This window comes from Grus americana, chromosome 14 (genome assembly GCF_028858705.1).
Source record: "Grus americana isolate bGruAme1 chromosome 14, bGruAme1.mat, whole genome shotgun sequence".
Classification (NCBI taxonomy): domain Eukaryota; kingdom Metazoa; phylum Chordata; class Aves; order Gruiformes; family Gruidae; genus Grus; species Grus americana.
In genome coordinates this window covers 16,594,278-16,610,907 of record NC_072865.1, presented here as the reverse complement: position 1 = coordinate 16,610,907, position 16,630 = coordinate 16,594,278, and the positions used below count along the sequence as shown (strand labels likewise).

Sequence of the window (16,630 nt, the reverse complement as noted above, 5' to 3'; positions counted from 1 at the left end):
TACAGCCTGCACACACCATGTGCGCCGCTCTCCAACCACATTATGCCAAACACTGTGTGAATTATCAGTTGCCCATTCTAGCCTTAGCTGTAGCTCGTTTATAACTTACTGAAGCTGTTAGAATACAACCATCACTGTTGCTCAAGGCAATTACCTAAAATATCTCAGCTGTTCATTCCCACCCTTCTTTTTAAGTCAAAGCTGTGTTTAATGGATCTGACATTGTGCCTTATAGCACTGTACATCTGGTCTTAAGCCATCACAAGAGCTCACAGGTCTGAACTTTGCTGCTTAACTGAGTATTACTTCACCATCAGCACCTGAATGAGATGCAACTCCCATGCCAGTAGTTTTTTCAGCAAATAGTTTCACTATTATCCATTTTGTTCATTTCTACCCAAAACCTGATCTACACCATCAACGCAGAATTCTCAACACATATTAACGTACTGCTATCAGCTCAGCTAAGCAATCATTACCCATCATTCAGGTCGCACTGCAAAGACCAAGCTGTAATTCTCCAGCAAACAAAATACTCCTGTTGCCCTTATCTTGTATCTTTAAGCTACCCTACAGACTGATCCAGAGAACCAACTTGCTATCAAGTTCCAAAATCAGTGATGAAACTGCAGAACTATTAAAAACACACAGACCTTATTGGCAGAGGTCTTTGAACACTCCTCCTTTCCATTAATAATGTCCTTTATTCAATGTCCTTCCAATAATTGCCAAATCAATAGCATAAACAGATGCTTCTACTGTTCCAGACCAGAGAAAACAAAAGGACAGTGATACTGCAGACGCTGCAGTGCTTGGGATGAATGAAATATGACATTGAAATTCTCTCTAACAGCATTTCAGAGAAAAATGAGTGCTTTGCTAGGCTCCCGAGCAACCACATGCTGAGCAAGGCCAACACACAGGTAAAATGGTGCCTTCAGTTATGCATGCCAAAGATACAGGGAGGACATCCTGAAAGAAGTACGCACTTTTCTAAGTGTCACCTTCAGTGTCGCAGCAGATGGAATTACAGCCCACAGCGCAGCACTGAGAAAGCATCAATCTGATATTTAAGCTGTCTGCTTTGAAAGACAAACTACAAGTGACACGGCTGCCTCGCTGAACCCATGCTCACCATCCGCGGTGCCAGGCGAGCACTGCACAACTGCACCGACTGCAGCTCAGGAGCATGCCGTGATTGCTAGGGAAACTGCGTTTTGCAGGAAGGTGACTCCAACCCAGTGGGTCACTGCTGCAAAAGACAGTCCTTGGGCTATTTCAACTTACTGCAGCAGCAGAAACTGTGCCCAGAAACAGAGGGTGCAGTATTCTGTCTGCCAGCTAGCTTAGCAAGGACACAGACGAACACCAGCGCTGGAGGAACAGCCATCTCCCACGGTGGGAAGGCTCAGTCACTCCCCAGCCTGTTCCAGCCCTGCCAGTGGAACTTGAGCTCAGGCCCACAGCCAGACCTTCGGCAGCACGAGGGGGCAAGATTAAACGATGCACTCCAGCCACAACCAAGCTCTAGGGCAATGCTTTTTCGCTTTTCCACCAGCAAATGTACACATGGTTACAATACTGTAAGCAGTGGTCCACTGCACTCTTTTCAGATGGATCCAGAGGCAATCACTTATGGTTACTAAAATGGGTTAAAAAAAGTAATTGAATTCACATCCCATCCAGCCTCTACCTGAGCAGCGCTCATTTTAAAAGTGAGGTTTGACAATTAATTAATCCCTTCTATTTTTCCTCATTAACATATAACACAAGATACTGCCATAAAACCAGCTCATACAGCCTCACAGTAGTCAGAAACATTATGTCTCACACATCAGCCATTCCCGTCTGTACCCAAACTGCTTGATGGGTGAAGTGTCCACTGTATAAAGGCAAGAGGTCACCCACTCAGGGTTCAGTCTAAGATGGACTGAGTTTGTTTACCCCAATTTTGTCCTTTCTACAGAACTAAACCACTTTGTATTCTTCAAGTACCCAGTGCTGCATTTCCATCCCCTTATGTGACTAGCCACCAGCTTAGACACACTGATGCTCTGACATGGCAGAGGATAACAAATTCTCAGTGCTCATTGTAAAAGCAACAACTTTTCAGTTACCTGGAAACGTTATTTCAAATCAACCAAAGTACAGCTTTGTACAGCAAAGCCCCCAAGCACCAAAGGGACATCACCTCTGCTACATGCCTCCCTGATCACAGCACAAGACAGCAACAGGGAATCTAGGGCTCTTCTCTGATCGCCAAGGAGCAGAACCTACCTGTGACCGAATGAGAAAAACAAGTAAACAGGACTAAAAGGGCAATTTGTTACACCTGTGCCAGCTGGAAAAATGCATATATAGTCCTTTGTGAATTGAGTGCATTGCCCTGTTTTCTTGTTCAGTTGAATCAAAGCATCCCAGAAGCAGGCTGTTACAAAACAGGAGCAGGAAAGCTCAGTCAGACAACATCACTTTCAAAGAGGGACTAGCCTCAGTGGGGAGGAAAGAACACGAGAACTTTGCTGGCTTTTCCCATCCAGCATGGATGTACTTTATATTCTTCCCAACGCAAAGCTGATGCCCAAAGGAGAAAGAGCTCACAAAGCTACAAAAAGGAGCAATTGCAAGATGAGCCATCACAAACATCAGGGGAGAGGACAGTAAGCACCACTCTGTGATGGTCCAGGTACAAGAATAAACCACAGCTTTCCCAACAGGTAAACAGAGAATTCAGGTTGATGTAACTGAACACGCTTAAGTCCCGTTTTTAAGAACAGAGCAGAACTTTTATCAAAAAAATGTGGTTCTTTTGTAACTGCTTACAGCACTACAGAAACACTTGCCATCACAGAAGCCCAAAGGTACTGGCCACCAGGCTACTGCGCAAGCAAAGCAGCTGGTGAATCTGCAGGGGACATAGGCCTGCTACTTCCAGTGCGAAAGGAGCCCAAGGAAGGCGAGAGCAGGCAGGGAGCGTGTAACACGACTGCATGACAACCTTACCTTATTACGCGAGTATCAGAGGCATACGCTGAACTCTTCAGCAGGATGCCTGTCAGTTGCTGTCCCTTTTGCAGAATATCATCTACTCTGGTGACTGAGGGGCAAGATAAAGCAGTCACATCACCCCACCCGACCCAGAAACTCTGCACTGTCAGAGCACTCACAGGCCACAACAACCCAAGCTGCAGCAAACGGCTATTCTATAGCAGTATTTTTCCCCATTCACGATGTTGGAAGGTGCATACTTTGTGTAGAGTACTTTAAAGCTTTGAAAACCAAAACCATCAGCAACAGTACATTCATATTCATTTTTTAGTGTTACATGAAGAACTGAGGCTACATCCTTCAAGGTGATTCACTTCACTTGTACAAAGGCTACTTCTTTCAGACATTGGCACTCCAAGCTCTATTACTCATCTGCCTCCTTCCTTACCTACAGCATATGAAAGTTTAGACAAAGGTATTTGACATTAAAATCAGTTGAGAAAAACATCCTAACAAGTTTCCAAGTCTATTTGCTTTTCTTTGCATGATAAGCTCTACAATATTTCTTGCAAGTCTCTGCTTCACATGTTTTGTTCAAGACTTACTGATTATCCTAATAAAATAATGCCCAAAGCACACCAAAAATCTTTTATAATAGAGTGAAAATTAGAGTATCAGATCTATTACACCACCCAGCTTTTCCCCTCCACTGGAGAAGCATTAGAGCCTTTGGACATCTCATTTCAACAGGAAGGTTATTTAGTTCTAGAGTTTGGAGTAAAGTATTTAATCGCTAAAGGATTTGCAAATTACACATGAATATGCATGTAGCACTTCTCACCATGACATAAATCCTATTGTATATTTATGAATGGATTGCTTTGCCTCTAGCTTCTACATGTATATAAACACAGGTTTTAATCTCCAATTCCTTCCTCCCTCCTTTTTAAGGAGTTGCTTAAACAAATTTGCATTTTTGGAATCTATCATCTACACCGTATTTCTTGCTCTTTTTTAAACCCTGTAAAGCCCCTACTCCCATCAGGCAAAATGCTTACGTTACGAAAGGCTTTAAAGACGCTGTAAGCATGGCCGTAAGAACTAAGCAACAGCGTGATACAGCTTGTGAGAGAAGCAACGTAAATAATAAAACTGTTATTGTAAAATCCCTAATGCACACTGACACAAGTCCATTATTGCCTGCACCTTTCATCAGGTAGCTAGGCTGGTCAGGAAGCAGCTGGCTCAGAGCAGCCTTTCAGCCCGTCTTCAACAATGTCTTTGGCAAGAGGCACTGCTGTCATTTGGAGAGGTATTGCCACACATCTGCCCTGCTACTCCAGGGAAGTAATTCAAACAATAATGCCTGTAAAGGTCATTGTTAAAATTATTAAGTTTTGGTTATTTCATTGCAAATCTATTCTGTAATAAATCTGATTGCAAAGAAACACTTACCAACTTGCAGCACTCCATCAGAAGCAAGTGTCACCAGCAGATTTCCAAGCAGAATGATTACAGGTGTGAATTACTACACAGCAAAACCTTGAACACCAAGGAGTTAACTGCACCAGCTGCCTTCCTCTTTCAAGGACCTGGTATCACTTGAGTCTGTTCAGAAATGGGGAGCAGCCATGGAGTCCCAGCCCCCACCTTGCTGCCTTGCAGCAGAGAGCACAAGGGCTCTGGCAGCAGCCAGGAGACATGACAGGACATGGCCTGACAAGACCAAGTCCTCCCACCCCCCAAATAGTCCCCACCTGTTCACACCTCTAAATCAGGCTGTGACCAGCAGCAAGTTCAGCTGCAGTCATGTCCTCCAATAATCAAGAGATCTTTTCCCCAACAGGATGGAAGAACCACCACAGCACCTGACTCAAAACCCACAGTGACCACCCCAGAAAGGACCACCAGCCCATCTAAGCTACTGAAGATGCAACACAACTTGTCAGAACTACCATCCAAAACTGCAGGAGCCCGTCTCTGGGAAGCAGATAGAAAAGAAACCAGGAAGCACTATTGGGTATTAGCTACAGACTACCAGACAAATAGAGAATAAAGATGAGAAAATTCAACACAGAATATTTGCTTTAGGGATAAGAGTGGCATTTACAAAGGATGTGTGAAAACAAGCCTGAGTGGAGGACTGTGTGACCCGTTCAGTTGCAAATTTGTCCTTGCAAACTGAGGTTTTTACCCGTGCAACCCTTTTGCAAATGACCAAGCCAGGTTCCTTGGCCCCATACCCCCCCTTTTCCACCCACACATTCTTCTCTTAAAATGAAATCATAAAAAGGAAGTGAGGAGTAGTGCCCAAGGAGTATAAGAGATTAGGCAAGCAAACAACACGTGCTTTAAGAAGGTATTTACATTCAGGTTATGCTTCCTTTAGCATCAAGCAAAGACCATGATGGCAGATACCTTCTAAATTGAATCACTGGTCAGCCAGTTGCATGAGAAACTAGCAATGCCATACAATAGTCTATGAATGATTAACAGATGACATATGATAATATATCTACCTTTATTCAGAATTATAGACCATCTCAACTGAAAAAGATATCACATTGATATTTGACAGACTGGATTTAAGTTAAATCTGGAAGCTCCTGCATTCAAATTTAAAAAAAAACAAAAAATAGGAAATTTAGGAAATCTAAGGTATCTTGCAAAACCTTGGTGCCACAGAAAGCCATGGGACATGGTAGAAGCCATGACATTTCACTTTCCTGCATATATAGGTTAAAGGAAGACAGAATCACGCTCACTGAGGACTGTAGGGAGATCTCTTTACCAGACAAGTCTGCCTATATCTAGAATATTAGAAAACCTACTTTTTGAGACCTAGTTCTTAAACAGCCTAAAGCCTTCTACATATGTGTCCACGTAAGAATTAAATAGTCAGTGTCCCATCAAGGCAACAGATTGTTTAACTTTGATGCTTAAATCCTGCAGTGTGAAATACTTCCTAGTGACATAAGAAAAGACAAATTGCAAGTCTGGCTTACTGCCTTGCTGGCTGACAAGCTATTTACATTAGCCAGATGTAGAGACAACTTCAAGGAATTTCAGAAAAATCTAAACAAGTGGGTGAACTGACAACTGGAGAGAGATCAGATGTTGAGAAATGTTGAGTAATATACTGAACAGAAGAGTCTAACCTCCTTATTCGCTGCAGGGTTAACACACACCAGTAATGAAATACACCCGAGCATCGCCACAACAAAAAAAAAATCTGTTCGAAGTGCTGATTTGATTTCAAGTTTAACTATGCCAAAACTCTGCAATACAAAAATGACATTCTTAAGGATTTTTTTTTTTAACACAATGTAATATGAAAAGCTCATCTGGACTGCTATATACAGTACAGGTCATCCTAATTTAGATAAGCCTTATCATTTTATCTTAAAAATACTTCCTTTTCATGCCAAGTTCCTCCTTGAGAAAAGTTTCCATCTCCGCTATACAGGAATTCATTTGGAGCAGCGGCAGTCAATGAAGCTGCATCATTAGCATCACTCCACTAGTCATAGGGAGCATCTGGAACGATCCCAAAGAGAACACGGAAGCCGCTGTGGCAGCAGAGACCTCCCAAAGCAGGAAGGTCTCTGGCTGGCTGAGCCACTCTCTTCCCACCAAAACAGCAAGCCATAAGCAGCAACCAGAAGACTGAACCAAAGCCAGATCAGATGCTGAGGAGCAGAAGTGGCACCATTCTGAACAAAGGTCGGGACTGAACAGCAAAAGCCAGTCTAAAGAACACTGCAACGATCTAACAGCTGTTGAACCACAGCAGCATCACTAATTGAGCATGGACCTTACCCTGTGTGCGCTGTTGCAGTAGAACTGCCACATCTCCTAGATCAGTGCCGTAAGATGCAGGAGCACAGCACCACGCTGCCTCAGAACTCCCAACAGACCCCCAAGAACCCCCAGGAGCGCTGTGGAGCAGGCAGTAGACAGGCTGAAGATTTCCCCTCAGTGAAAGCAGCACTGAGGTGAGCAGAGGTTTCAGCTGCAGAGCACCATGGAACACCGAGGTGACCTACTGCAGTGCAGGCAACCAGGAGCCCCCCTTCATCTGACTGCCTGGTCCCTGCCAGCCCAGGACAATGGCTGTCCCATTCCCGGGGTGCTGCCTGCTTCCCCACTCCCACCCACACCTCCTCCCTTGCACTTCAGCAGCTGCAGAGCAAGCTGATCCTACCAATTGAGTAGGATAAACTCCACCTGCCAAAGGGGTTACTATGAGCTTCTCTGTGGCCTGATTCAGGCTGACCCAGCACCAAAGACAAGCCACCAACCTGGGACACTTCACAGGCAGACTGGATAATTTGCAGAGCTGCATTACATGTGACAGTCAAATACTTTCCATTATCATCCCCACCCAAATTCCCGTTGAGATAATGTGGATAAGCAGCTCAAACACACACTCAATCTTTCACAGAGTCCAACTGCCAGAACTTCAAGTGTCCAGGATGAACCTGCCAGTGAGATGACTCTTCCCATTCACGCAGGGGTTAGGTGCCACGGTCCAACAGATCACTGCTGCCAACCCATGATGCCAACCTGCCCGAGCCCCTCAAAAGACATCCAGCAGGATTCGTGCACTGGATGGCTTGGAGGCCGTGTGGGCGAGGGGACGGCCTGTGCAGCTGGGCCACCAGCATGTCTTCCAGCAGCTGCCGAGGCTCGAAGCCATCCACGGCACAGCTCCACAGAGCAGTTCTGGGGCTACCTACCTTTTCCTGTGCTGCTCCAGAAGAGTATTTTGGCTGCTGCTGTTCCTCTGCAGGCCATCCTGTGGTAGGGTGTGAAGGATGAAATAGCAGAGAGTCCTCTCCTTAGCAGGGGACTGCCCTGGTTCTGAGTACGAGGCTATTAGGGCAGTTGTAAGTCACATATGAGAGATTTGCAAGTTGTTGCAGGGTGATTTAAGCAATAGTTTTGCCTACATTTTAGTTCAAAATAGTTGTGACCACCTTACATCTCAACTCCACATAGAGCGGATATGAATGACTGCCTCTTGCAAATCAATACTGTTTATTGCGTGCTTTAAATCAATAAAGCTTTCCTCCACAGAGTAAATTCTTTTAAAACAGTGATTAGGCATTTGAAGAGAACTAAACAGTTTCACTGAACAATACCATTAGTCCTGAAAGATCAGCTCGACATCCCAGCCAGAAGGCACTTTGTCAGAACTAATTAATCCCCACAGAACCCCTATAAGATTGAGAAAGCAATTCATCTGCTTTTTAAATGTGTTGGGTACTTATGTTGCAGAACATCGTGGCTGCGGTGGAAGCCGTAAGTACCAGTATAAACAGAGAACAAACCAAGCCAGCAGAACCCATCCGAAAGCATGAAAAACCAGAGGACAATGACAGCTGTAGGATTTGGCTTCTTTGCCTCTTCCCGTTACACACCAAACCTTCTGTGACTATCCAGAGAGTCTTCCAGATGTCATTTGACTGGATGAGTGGCAGTGAAAAGCAGTTATTATTCTACTGGGAGCAGTTCTGTCTGTTGTTTGTTCAGCCAATTATCTATGCACGTAGCTTAAAAGGGAGGGGGGAGCAGTAACCTTAGGCTCTGTGAACAAGAACTCTGGATTTTATTCGAGCAGTTAAAGCTAAGTCCTCATTACCACAAGCAAAGCACATAACCTTACTAAACAGGTCTCATGAATGGCAACCAGCCAGCATAAAAAGTATTTCTCTCCAAGGAAGTGGTCAATCTACATAGCTCTCATACGTGTATGTAGTAGCACCAGTCTACATACCTCCACCTGACTTTGCCCAGCTGCCGCCACCTCCCTTTATTCATTTATTTTTTGCAGCCACGAGGTTCAGGCAGCCAGCCCCTGCCCTGGGAGCACACCAGCAAGGCTTTCCCAAGCCAGCTGTATGATCTCTCCCCCTCTTTGAGAAAGACTTGAAGTTCTCCCACACTTGACACAACCAAATGTCAAGTCAAGCCCAGAACATTTCAATCCTGGCAAACAGCGAGATCAGCAGTCTCTGTAACGCATGCAGGGACACGCTGTGGGGCAATGACACTCCTTGGCACGCTGAGCGGAGTGCAAGGCTAGCCTTAGCAGCGTGCAGTCACCCTCAGGAGCACAGAATATGAATCAATCATTTACTAATAGATTCCTCCAGTAACTGAGATAAGAACCTGGTCTGAAAAGGCAGGTCAGTGACAGGACCACCCTCAGCTACCTAGCACACATCACTTTATATGCAAGTTATTTTATTAAAATTTTTTGGACAAGTCTTCCCATGTCTTCCAAATTAATTTTCTGGCACAAGCTAGAGGAATTTAAATCAGATTCATACATGGAAAAGCTTGCTGCAAACTCATCTCCTGTAACTGTGCTAGCTGTGAAGACATCAGCATGAATTACACCTGTAGGAGATGCTGGGTTCATCTGGGCTCCAGCAAGTGAAAATCCACTCTCCCTATAAGACTCAGCCAGAAATCACGGGGCAAAGCCAGGCACCTCCAGCTCTGGGAACATCTCCTTGGTTGGGCTGGCAAAGCGCCTGACCAGGTCAAGTGCCTGGGGACAGTTTCACAAGCGCACCCTCAGCAGCATTCCTGGGTTGCCACCAGAGCTGGCTCCACTCCCACACCTCCTAGCCTCCCGCTCAGCCCCAGCTCTGCCAGCACAAGTTTCTGCACAAGCGTACACAACCTGGATCAACTGTTTCTGTAAAATAAACCCAGACAGTAAAATAACATTTTTCAGCCAGACCAGTTTGTGCAGTAATACAGAATTTTACTCCGGCAGCAGCAGCTTAAGGTGCCCCATCAGCAGCTCCCAGCCCCTGCCCCAGGTGCCCAACACAGCAGCCACCTCTCGCCTGCCATGCCCACATCTTCTGGGACTTACTAGCCAACTTTCTGCCATTCCACTGGATGGAGATCAAGATAACTACTTCAATATGAACATGCATGACCTGCATAGGGATGAAATTGTTGATCTCCTTGCCAAGTTTCTGGTCCGTGGCGGCGTCACTAACTTCACAAGCCGTCAGTCTTTGAGGCAAAATTAAAGGACTGGTCTTGTGAGCAAGATGACCTTGCCAGAGCAGAAGATGAAGCTCAACCTACATATTTCTAAACAATGTGATTTACAGAGATTTCTTCAAAAGCAATTCTGATCTTTTAACACTCAGAATTCCCCAAGATGCATTAAAAAGCTGCTGAGCTGAACAAAGCTTCGCATTTTTCATTTTTTTTTCACATTCCATAGGGAAGATAAAATAATGCTTTTTGTAGTTCTAAAGTCACTGCCAACATCCTCTGCCACTACACACGCGTGCGTACCACACCTTTAGCAGCGATGCCCTTGTTAAAAAGCATCCTACCTGTTGTTTCCAGCTACCCTCCCCAGTTCAAAGTGAGTTTACACAAGCGAAGCGGCACACTGGCTCTGAAGGTAGTCCCTGCAGTCTCCAAAGAGATCAAAACATCCTACCACAAGGTTTGTCTGGGGAGTCCCAGGAAAAACAAAACTGAAAAACAATGAAGTTTGATTTTTTGTAACTGAAGAGGTCTGATTGATTTCAGCTCCAATCCACTTTTTCCAATTAAAAGTGCAGCCTGTGTTAATTCATCTTGGAAGACTCTTGATATTAATGAATTAAAAAAATGTCAAGTGTCACAATAATCTTACTTACTGCCCTTGTCTCCCTATATATGAACACTTACACAAACCAATTAATTTTCATTTACTGGGGGGGAAAACCCTAAGAACAGCACAAGTCCTACGCATTAAGACACCTGTTCCCAGCGACGGCACTGCAATGACTATGAAGACTACATTTCTGTCACTCACTTCTGTACTCATGGAAAATGGTTATCAGCAGCTTCTACGGGCACACACTGAACTGCCTGTTCTTTATAAAATAATTAGCTATTTTGGGGGATGTAAACATGAGAAAGCAGCAGATTCACATACATATGACAGGGTGTTTGGCCAGCTATCAGTAAAGAAAGGCAACAGCAGGCATCAAACTAGCAGCCTTCAGCTACACGACCCACACTGCTGCCACTAATGAAAGAAAAACCTAGAGAAGAGAGATGCTCCATCTTTGAGAATTCTCCTCTCTCCTCCTTACGCTTACCGACTTTCATCTACAGAAAAGCACAGCTCCTTTTATGCTTGCTGCTTTTCATTGCCCTCCCTTCTTGTAGCCCTTTTATTTTGCAGAACTCCCACATTTAAGATAGCTATAGTTAGCTTATTCCAGTGATTATAGTTATGCTATAGGCAAATAATCCAAGTAGTGGACAGTTACATGTGAAATTTTAACATGATGCTCATATTTCTAAATCTTTGATACAGGAAGTTTGGATAACAAGCGTGATGAGCAGACTGGGGATGAAAAGCTTCAAGATCAGAATAATGCAGAGGAAACAAAATACTCTGCAGTATTTCACATTGAGCCTAGAAGGCAGACCTAGAGGGGCATGGCTATATGATTTTGCTTTCTATACGACACGCCTAGCTTTTCTTCTGGAAGATCCTCAGGCTCAGCAAACCTGAATCTTCCTCAGTAAATAGGTGGCCTGAACTATTTTAAAAGCACAAGGTCTTCTACATGCGACAACACATACATTGGCACATACTGGCCCCGAGCTTTGGCAAACCTCTTCCCTAATTCTCTTTACCAAAGCTCTGCTTTGTAGGTTCAGACTGGAAAAAACTCCCCATGGAGCAGGGACGGATTTCAGGGAGCAACTGCAGAATCTAGGCTTTCATTTAATAAACATCTCCAACCCTTTACGTCACTAAGAGCCTTCAAGAAATGCAGGGCCACCAACTGAGGCACTGCTGCCTCCCCAAACTGAAAACATCTGCTGCTGTTTCACAGCTTCACCAAGCTTAAGCTGGAGTGCTCCTATTTTGCCAGCCTTCACTTGCAACAGCAGTCCAGTGATTGAGGTAAAAGGAGAAGTTCAGCCAGCTCCATCTAAAATAACCTGGAAAAAACTGCTTACACCACCGTGTAACACAAATATTGGGGAGTGGGACAGGTTATCAGGCATCTCCAAATCCTCAGGGCAATCAAAGCTTCTGGGTTGAAAAGCAAGGAGAAGAGAGAAAAAACCCTAACCTCTGCCAAGATAGTTTGAGGGAGAGTAAAGGTTCCTCTAAACCCTGTGTAAAGAACCCAGGGACAGCACATCCAGATAGCCACCTCTAACCCTCACGTCTGATGAAAGCAGAAATCTCGTTCAGGTCACACTGTTGGTGCAATTCCTGATTCACAGCCATGTTGAAGAACAGGCAGCAGGTGCTGCTAATGTTTCTGAGACACCATTCTTATTTTCTGTTTGGTCATCAGCACAGCAGCTCACAGTGCAGATGCACCCACTGGGACAAGTCTCTGGTATGTTTTACCAAATGGTATGTACTGGTGCATACCTGAGAGCTTGTGCTCAATAAGGCTTGATCTCCCATTACACTGTCTCCAAGTCCCAAATTATCTGACTTCAAACAAATGTACAAAGCCAGCTACGTGAGCTTCCTGTTACACAAGGAAAAACACAGTAGGGTTTGGGGTTTTTTTCCCCTACCTGGTCACTAGACCTGCCTTACAGCTTTTTAACCCGAAATTCTTGCTTACAAAGTACTTTGATTCTTTTTTCTTATACCATACCACAGGTACAGTAATGGTTAAGTCCCCAAATTCTTCAGATTATTTAACCTTAGATGATTTCCCAAAATGCTTTAACATCCTCAGGCTTCCCGGGACTGCCTTGAAGTCTAATATACCCTTCCAGGGCACAAGGTAAGAGCATGCTGACATGCAGTTGCTTCAATTAAGATTTCAGGCACCTGAGCATTACTCAAGTCAGCTTTAGAGGAGAGTGAGATGCCACCAGGTGCCATGACTTCCTACCGGCAAAGTCTAACAGCCCCTCTTACCAACAGCCCTTCTGCAGGACTGGTGTCATGCATCCAACTGTTGTCACAAAAACTATGGGCAAACCCATGCCCTGAAGCCAGATGCTATCCCTGCTCATGTTCATTTCCACTGAATTAAGCTAGAATGAAAGATCTAGGATGCACAGGTTTTTAAACCTTCCCTATCTTCAGTTACCAGTTGTCGCTCCCCGAATTAACCGATCACATATTACAAAGGTACAGTCCCACTGACAAGCAAGTGGGTTCAGAGTGAGCCCTAACGCATACACCTTCCCTCACATCTCTCAAACTTGAAGCTTTACAGCCACGTTTCCCAGTATCTGCTGCTTTTTGCTGGGTAAAAGACAGCATGTGTAAGCACAGCACACAGAGCACTGTAGCAAATGCACAAACCAACCTCTCAGCCGCAGCAATTTTAAAGATGACTTGTAAAAGGCTAGGCTTACAAATATTTCAACTTAAAATACACTGATAAAGTTCAACGATCAGTGCATAAATCCAAGTTCACTACCACAGCGAGTAGTTATCTATGGCTTGAGCTGATCAGAAATTCCCCATCAGCTGTTTTTCACAGATAGTGGTAATTAGTTTAAAGAGAAACAACTTCTCTGCATATCAGAGCAGGGTTTCAACTCATATGAGCACATGGTCCCCCAGGTGATGGGTAGGTGTTGTGTCACACAGTTGTTCTAGTGTTGGACCAATAAACTCTTCAAAGCCCTGAGGATTTTCATCGGGGGAGTGTCCAATACAGCTTTTCTTGGTAGCACTACTGGAAGATGACTCAGATGCAAAGCTTGTCAGGGCCATGTGTATTCAGGTGTATTTCCATGTGCACAACAAATATGTCACATGATATGAGTTATCAGTATATGTCTGAATATTCTCCTCTAACAGTGGTGAGGAGGTAATGTTTCTGCCACAGCTCAGTACCTGTGGTCCGTAAGGCACCCATTTTGCCATTTCTGCCACTTCTGAACCACAAACCAAGGATATACGAGAACTTTTATAAGCCAGTATTAGGCCTATTAGATTTCTCACTTGTCTTCATTCTCTGTAACAGAATAAAGATGCCAGGAAAGCATTCCTAATTTAAGCTTGTATTGACTTTTACGAAGGTTAAAAAACACACCTTGAAACAACTGTGTTACTGGCACTTCTCAGCTACACTACTGAAACAGAAGCCCCAAAACAAGTTCCAAACCCCCGGCTGGCAGCAGGTCACCTTTGTGTACAGTACACACAAGGATTATTCCTGGAATGCAGAACATTCCTTGAAATCTTGTAAAATTGGACAATCATTCACTTCCACACTTAAAAACATCGAAGCAGAACTGGAGACAAGGCAAAGTACTGACATCCCGCCAACAATGGAAGCCCCGTCAAAGAACTGATTGCTGGGGCAAGGGGAAGAAAGGAAAACAAATTCAGAAGTTATGCTAGCTGCCCCATAACAAGGAACACACTTCCCCCATCTGACAGTGAGTGTTTTAAATTTATCAACGACAAACCGCGTATTCAGACTGTTGAAATTTCCAGCTCATCAAGATGGATTTTTGAGTCGCTGTGGCTGGGAACTTCAGCTAACAGAACACTGAATGTGAAATTTAGAAACTTCTGATTTCAGCAGCGATCCAGCAGTTCAGCATCTCGCATGCTCAAGCTACCGTATGCTGGCTTACCGTACCTGCCTCAAGCATGGAACTGGAACATGCCAGGACAGAGCGTTGCTTGGAAAATGACCTGAGTCTTGAACAGTAGACTGTTTTCTGTATTTCTCACTATTAAAGTGAGCAATAGAGGGAAAGAGCTGACCAGAGCAAGTGGGAGCAAGAGGAGAGCGCTGGGAAGCAGAAGGGGTGATCAGAAACACACCCCAAAGTCAGTGACCTCACTAATCGCCACGCTCAAAGCCACAGAGCTGCCTGCAGAGGTGGGCCACGATGCAGGAGACAACCCACCGACACCCCTCTGACCTGCTCTGTCAGCCTCCCCCTCCCCGGGGCCACGGCTGCTCCCGTGGGGTGACCCGGGTGGGCCCCACGGCTCAGCTGGCAGCGCCGACGCCACTCTCGCACTACGGGCAGCGGATCTGTCTGGGGATGGGAGAGGAGGTGGGCTGCGAGATGAGAGGACAACACAACCACAAACCTCCCCGATCCCCCTCCACCCCTCACCTCCCGAGTGGCAGGCAGGCACCCAGCGCCCTGCCCGGGCCGCGGGGAACGAAACGACCGCCCTGTCCTGCCCTGCCCTCCCCTCCCCTGCGCGGAGCCAAACCGGGGCCAGCCCCGAGCCGAGGGACGGCAGCAGTCACCGACCGCAAACTTGGGCGCCGGGGAGGACGCGCTGAGGAGCCGCGCAGGGGCCGGCACACCTCCGGCCGCGGGTGTCCGCCCGCCCCACGGATAGCGAGAAGGGGCCCCGGAGCGGTGCCCACCCCCCCGCCCGGCCCCCACCCACCTGTCGCGGGGGTCGACCCAGCTGGTGGTGCGGCTGCCGTGGTCGATGTAGTACACCTTCCCGTCGTAGTCCCGCGCCTCCTCCCAGCCCTCGGGCAGCGGCAGCTCCTTCCGCGGCATCGTCCCCACCGCCGGCCGCGCTGCCCCATCCACCGCTCCGGGGCGGCGGCGGCGGGGGCCGGCCCCGGGGCAGGGCCGGGCCGGGCCTCCCCTCCCGCGGGCAGCGAGGAGCGGTGCGGGGGCCACGCCGGCCCAGCCGCGCAGGGAGGCGCCGCCGCCGGGCAGCCTCACATGCCGGCCCCGCGGCGGGGGCGGGGCGCGCAGCCGGCTGAGGCGGGCCGGGCTGAGGCGGGTCGAGGCGCCCGGCCCCGCGCCGCGGCGGGACAGGACGGGGGCGGTCCGGGGAGGGCGGCGGTGGAAGCCCACGGTCAGCCCTGCGGCGCGGGAAGCCCCGGCCCGCCCGGCCCCTCACGCCTCCATTTCCTGCTCCGGCGGCGGCGCCCGGCGAGTCCCGGGGCGGCTCCGCCCCCTCCTCCACGCCCCGCCCACCACCGGCGCCCCGGGCGGGGGATGCCGGTTCTTAAAGGCTCCGCCCGCCACGCCCCGCCACGCCGCCGCACGCGCGAGAGCGCCCCCTGCCGGCGGGGCGGGAGAGGACCCCCACGGGAGCGCGCAGCCAGGCGGGGGGGGGGCGGGGGCACCGTTGTTACCGGTGTTACCGGTGTTACCGGTGTTACCGGTGTTGGGGCGCTCGGGACCAGCGCGGTGGGGAGCTACGGGGCCGAACGCGGAGGGCTGCCGCTGTAACTGCGCTCCTGCGCATGGGCTGCCACTATAACCGCGCTCTTGTGCGTAAGGGCCTGCGGCTCAGCTCGGCCCCTCTGAGGAGAACCACAAAAGGAGGAGGATGGCGGTGCGGTGGGGGCGGCCGAAAACGCAGAGCAGGGTCTGCACGGTGCCCCCGGGGAGACACGGGCCGTTGGCTGCCAGGGGTGCCGGCACTCGCACAGACAAGCACATAAACCCTTCCCTGACCTGGGGGATGCCCCTCAGGCTGTGAGGCGTCCCTGGCCCGCGGGTGCAGGGACGCCGGGGGGGGCAGGGACCCCAGCAGTACAGGGACCCCAACGGTGCGGGGACCCCGGGGCGGCAGGGCCCCTGACGGTACAGGGTTCCCCGGCAGTGCAGGATCCCCAGCACCGGCTGGGCTCCCCTGAGGCGTTGCCGCTGCCAGGCCGTGTTT

At 47.9% G+C, this 16,630-nt stretch overlaps 1 protein-coding gene across 2 annotated transcripts in view; it reads right to left on the bottom strand.

The window, feature by feature from the left end:
* Positions 1-15,920, bottom strand: part of WWC1 (WW and C2 domain containing 1) — a 72,788-nt gene extending 56,868 nt beyond the window's left edge. Inside the window, exon 1 of one of the 2 annotated variants that reach the window (XM_054841349.1) lies at positions 15,389-15,920. In XM_054841349.1, the coding sequence (XP_054697324.1) occupies positions 15,389-15,507 (119 nt within the window). In that variant the 5' untranslated portion in view covers positions 15,508-15,920. The remainder of the gene's footprint in view (positions 1-15,388) is intronic. The other variant, XM_054841348.1, reaches the window with a different exon arrangement.
* Positions 15,921-16,630: the final 710 nt, after the last annotated feature.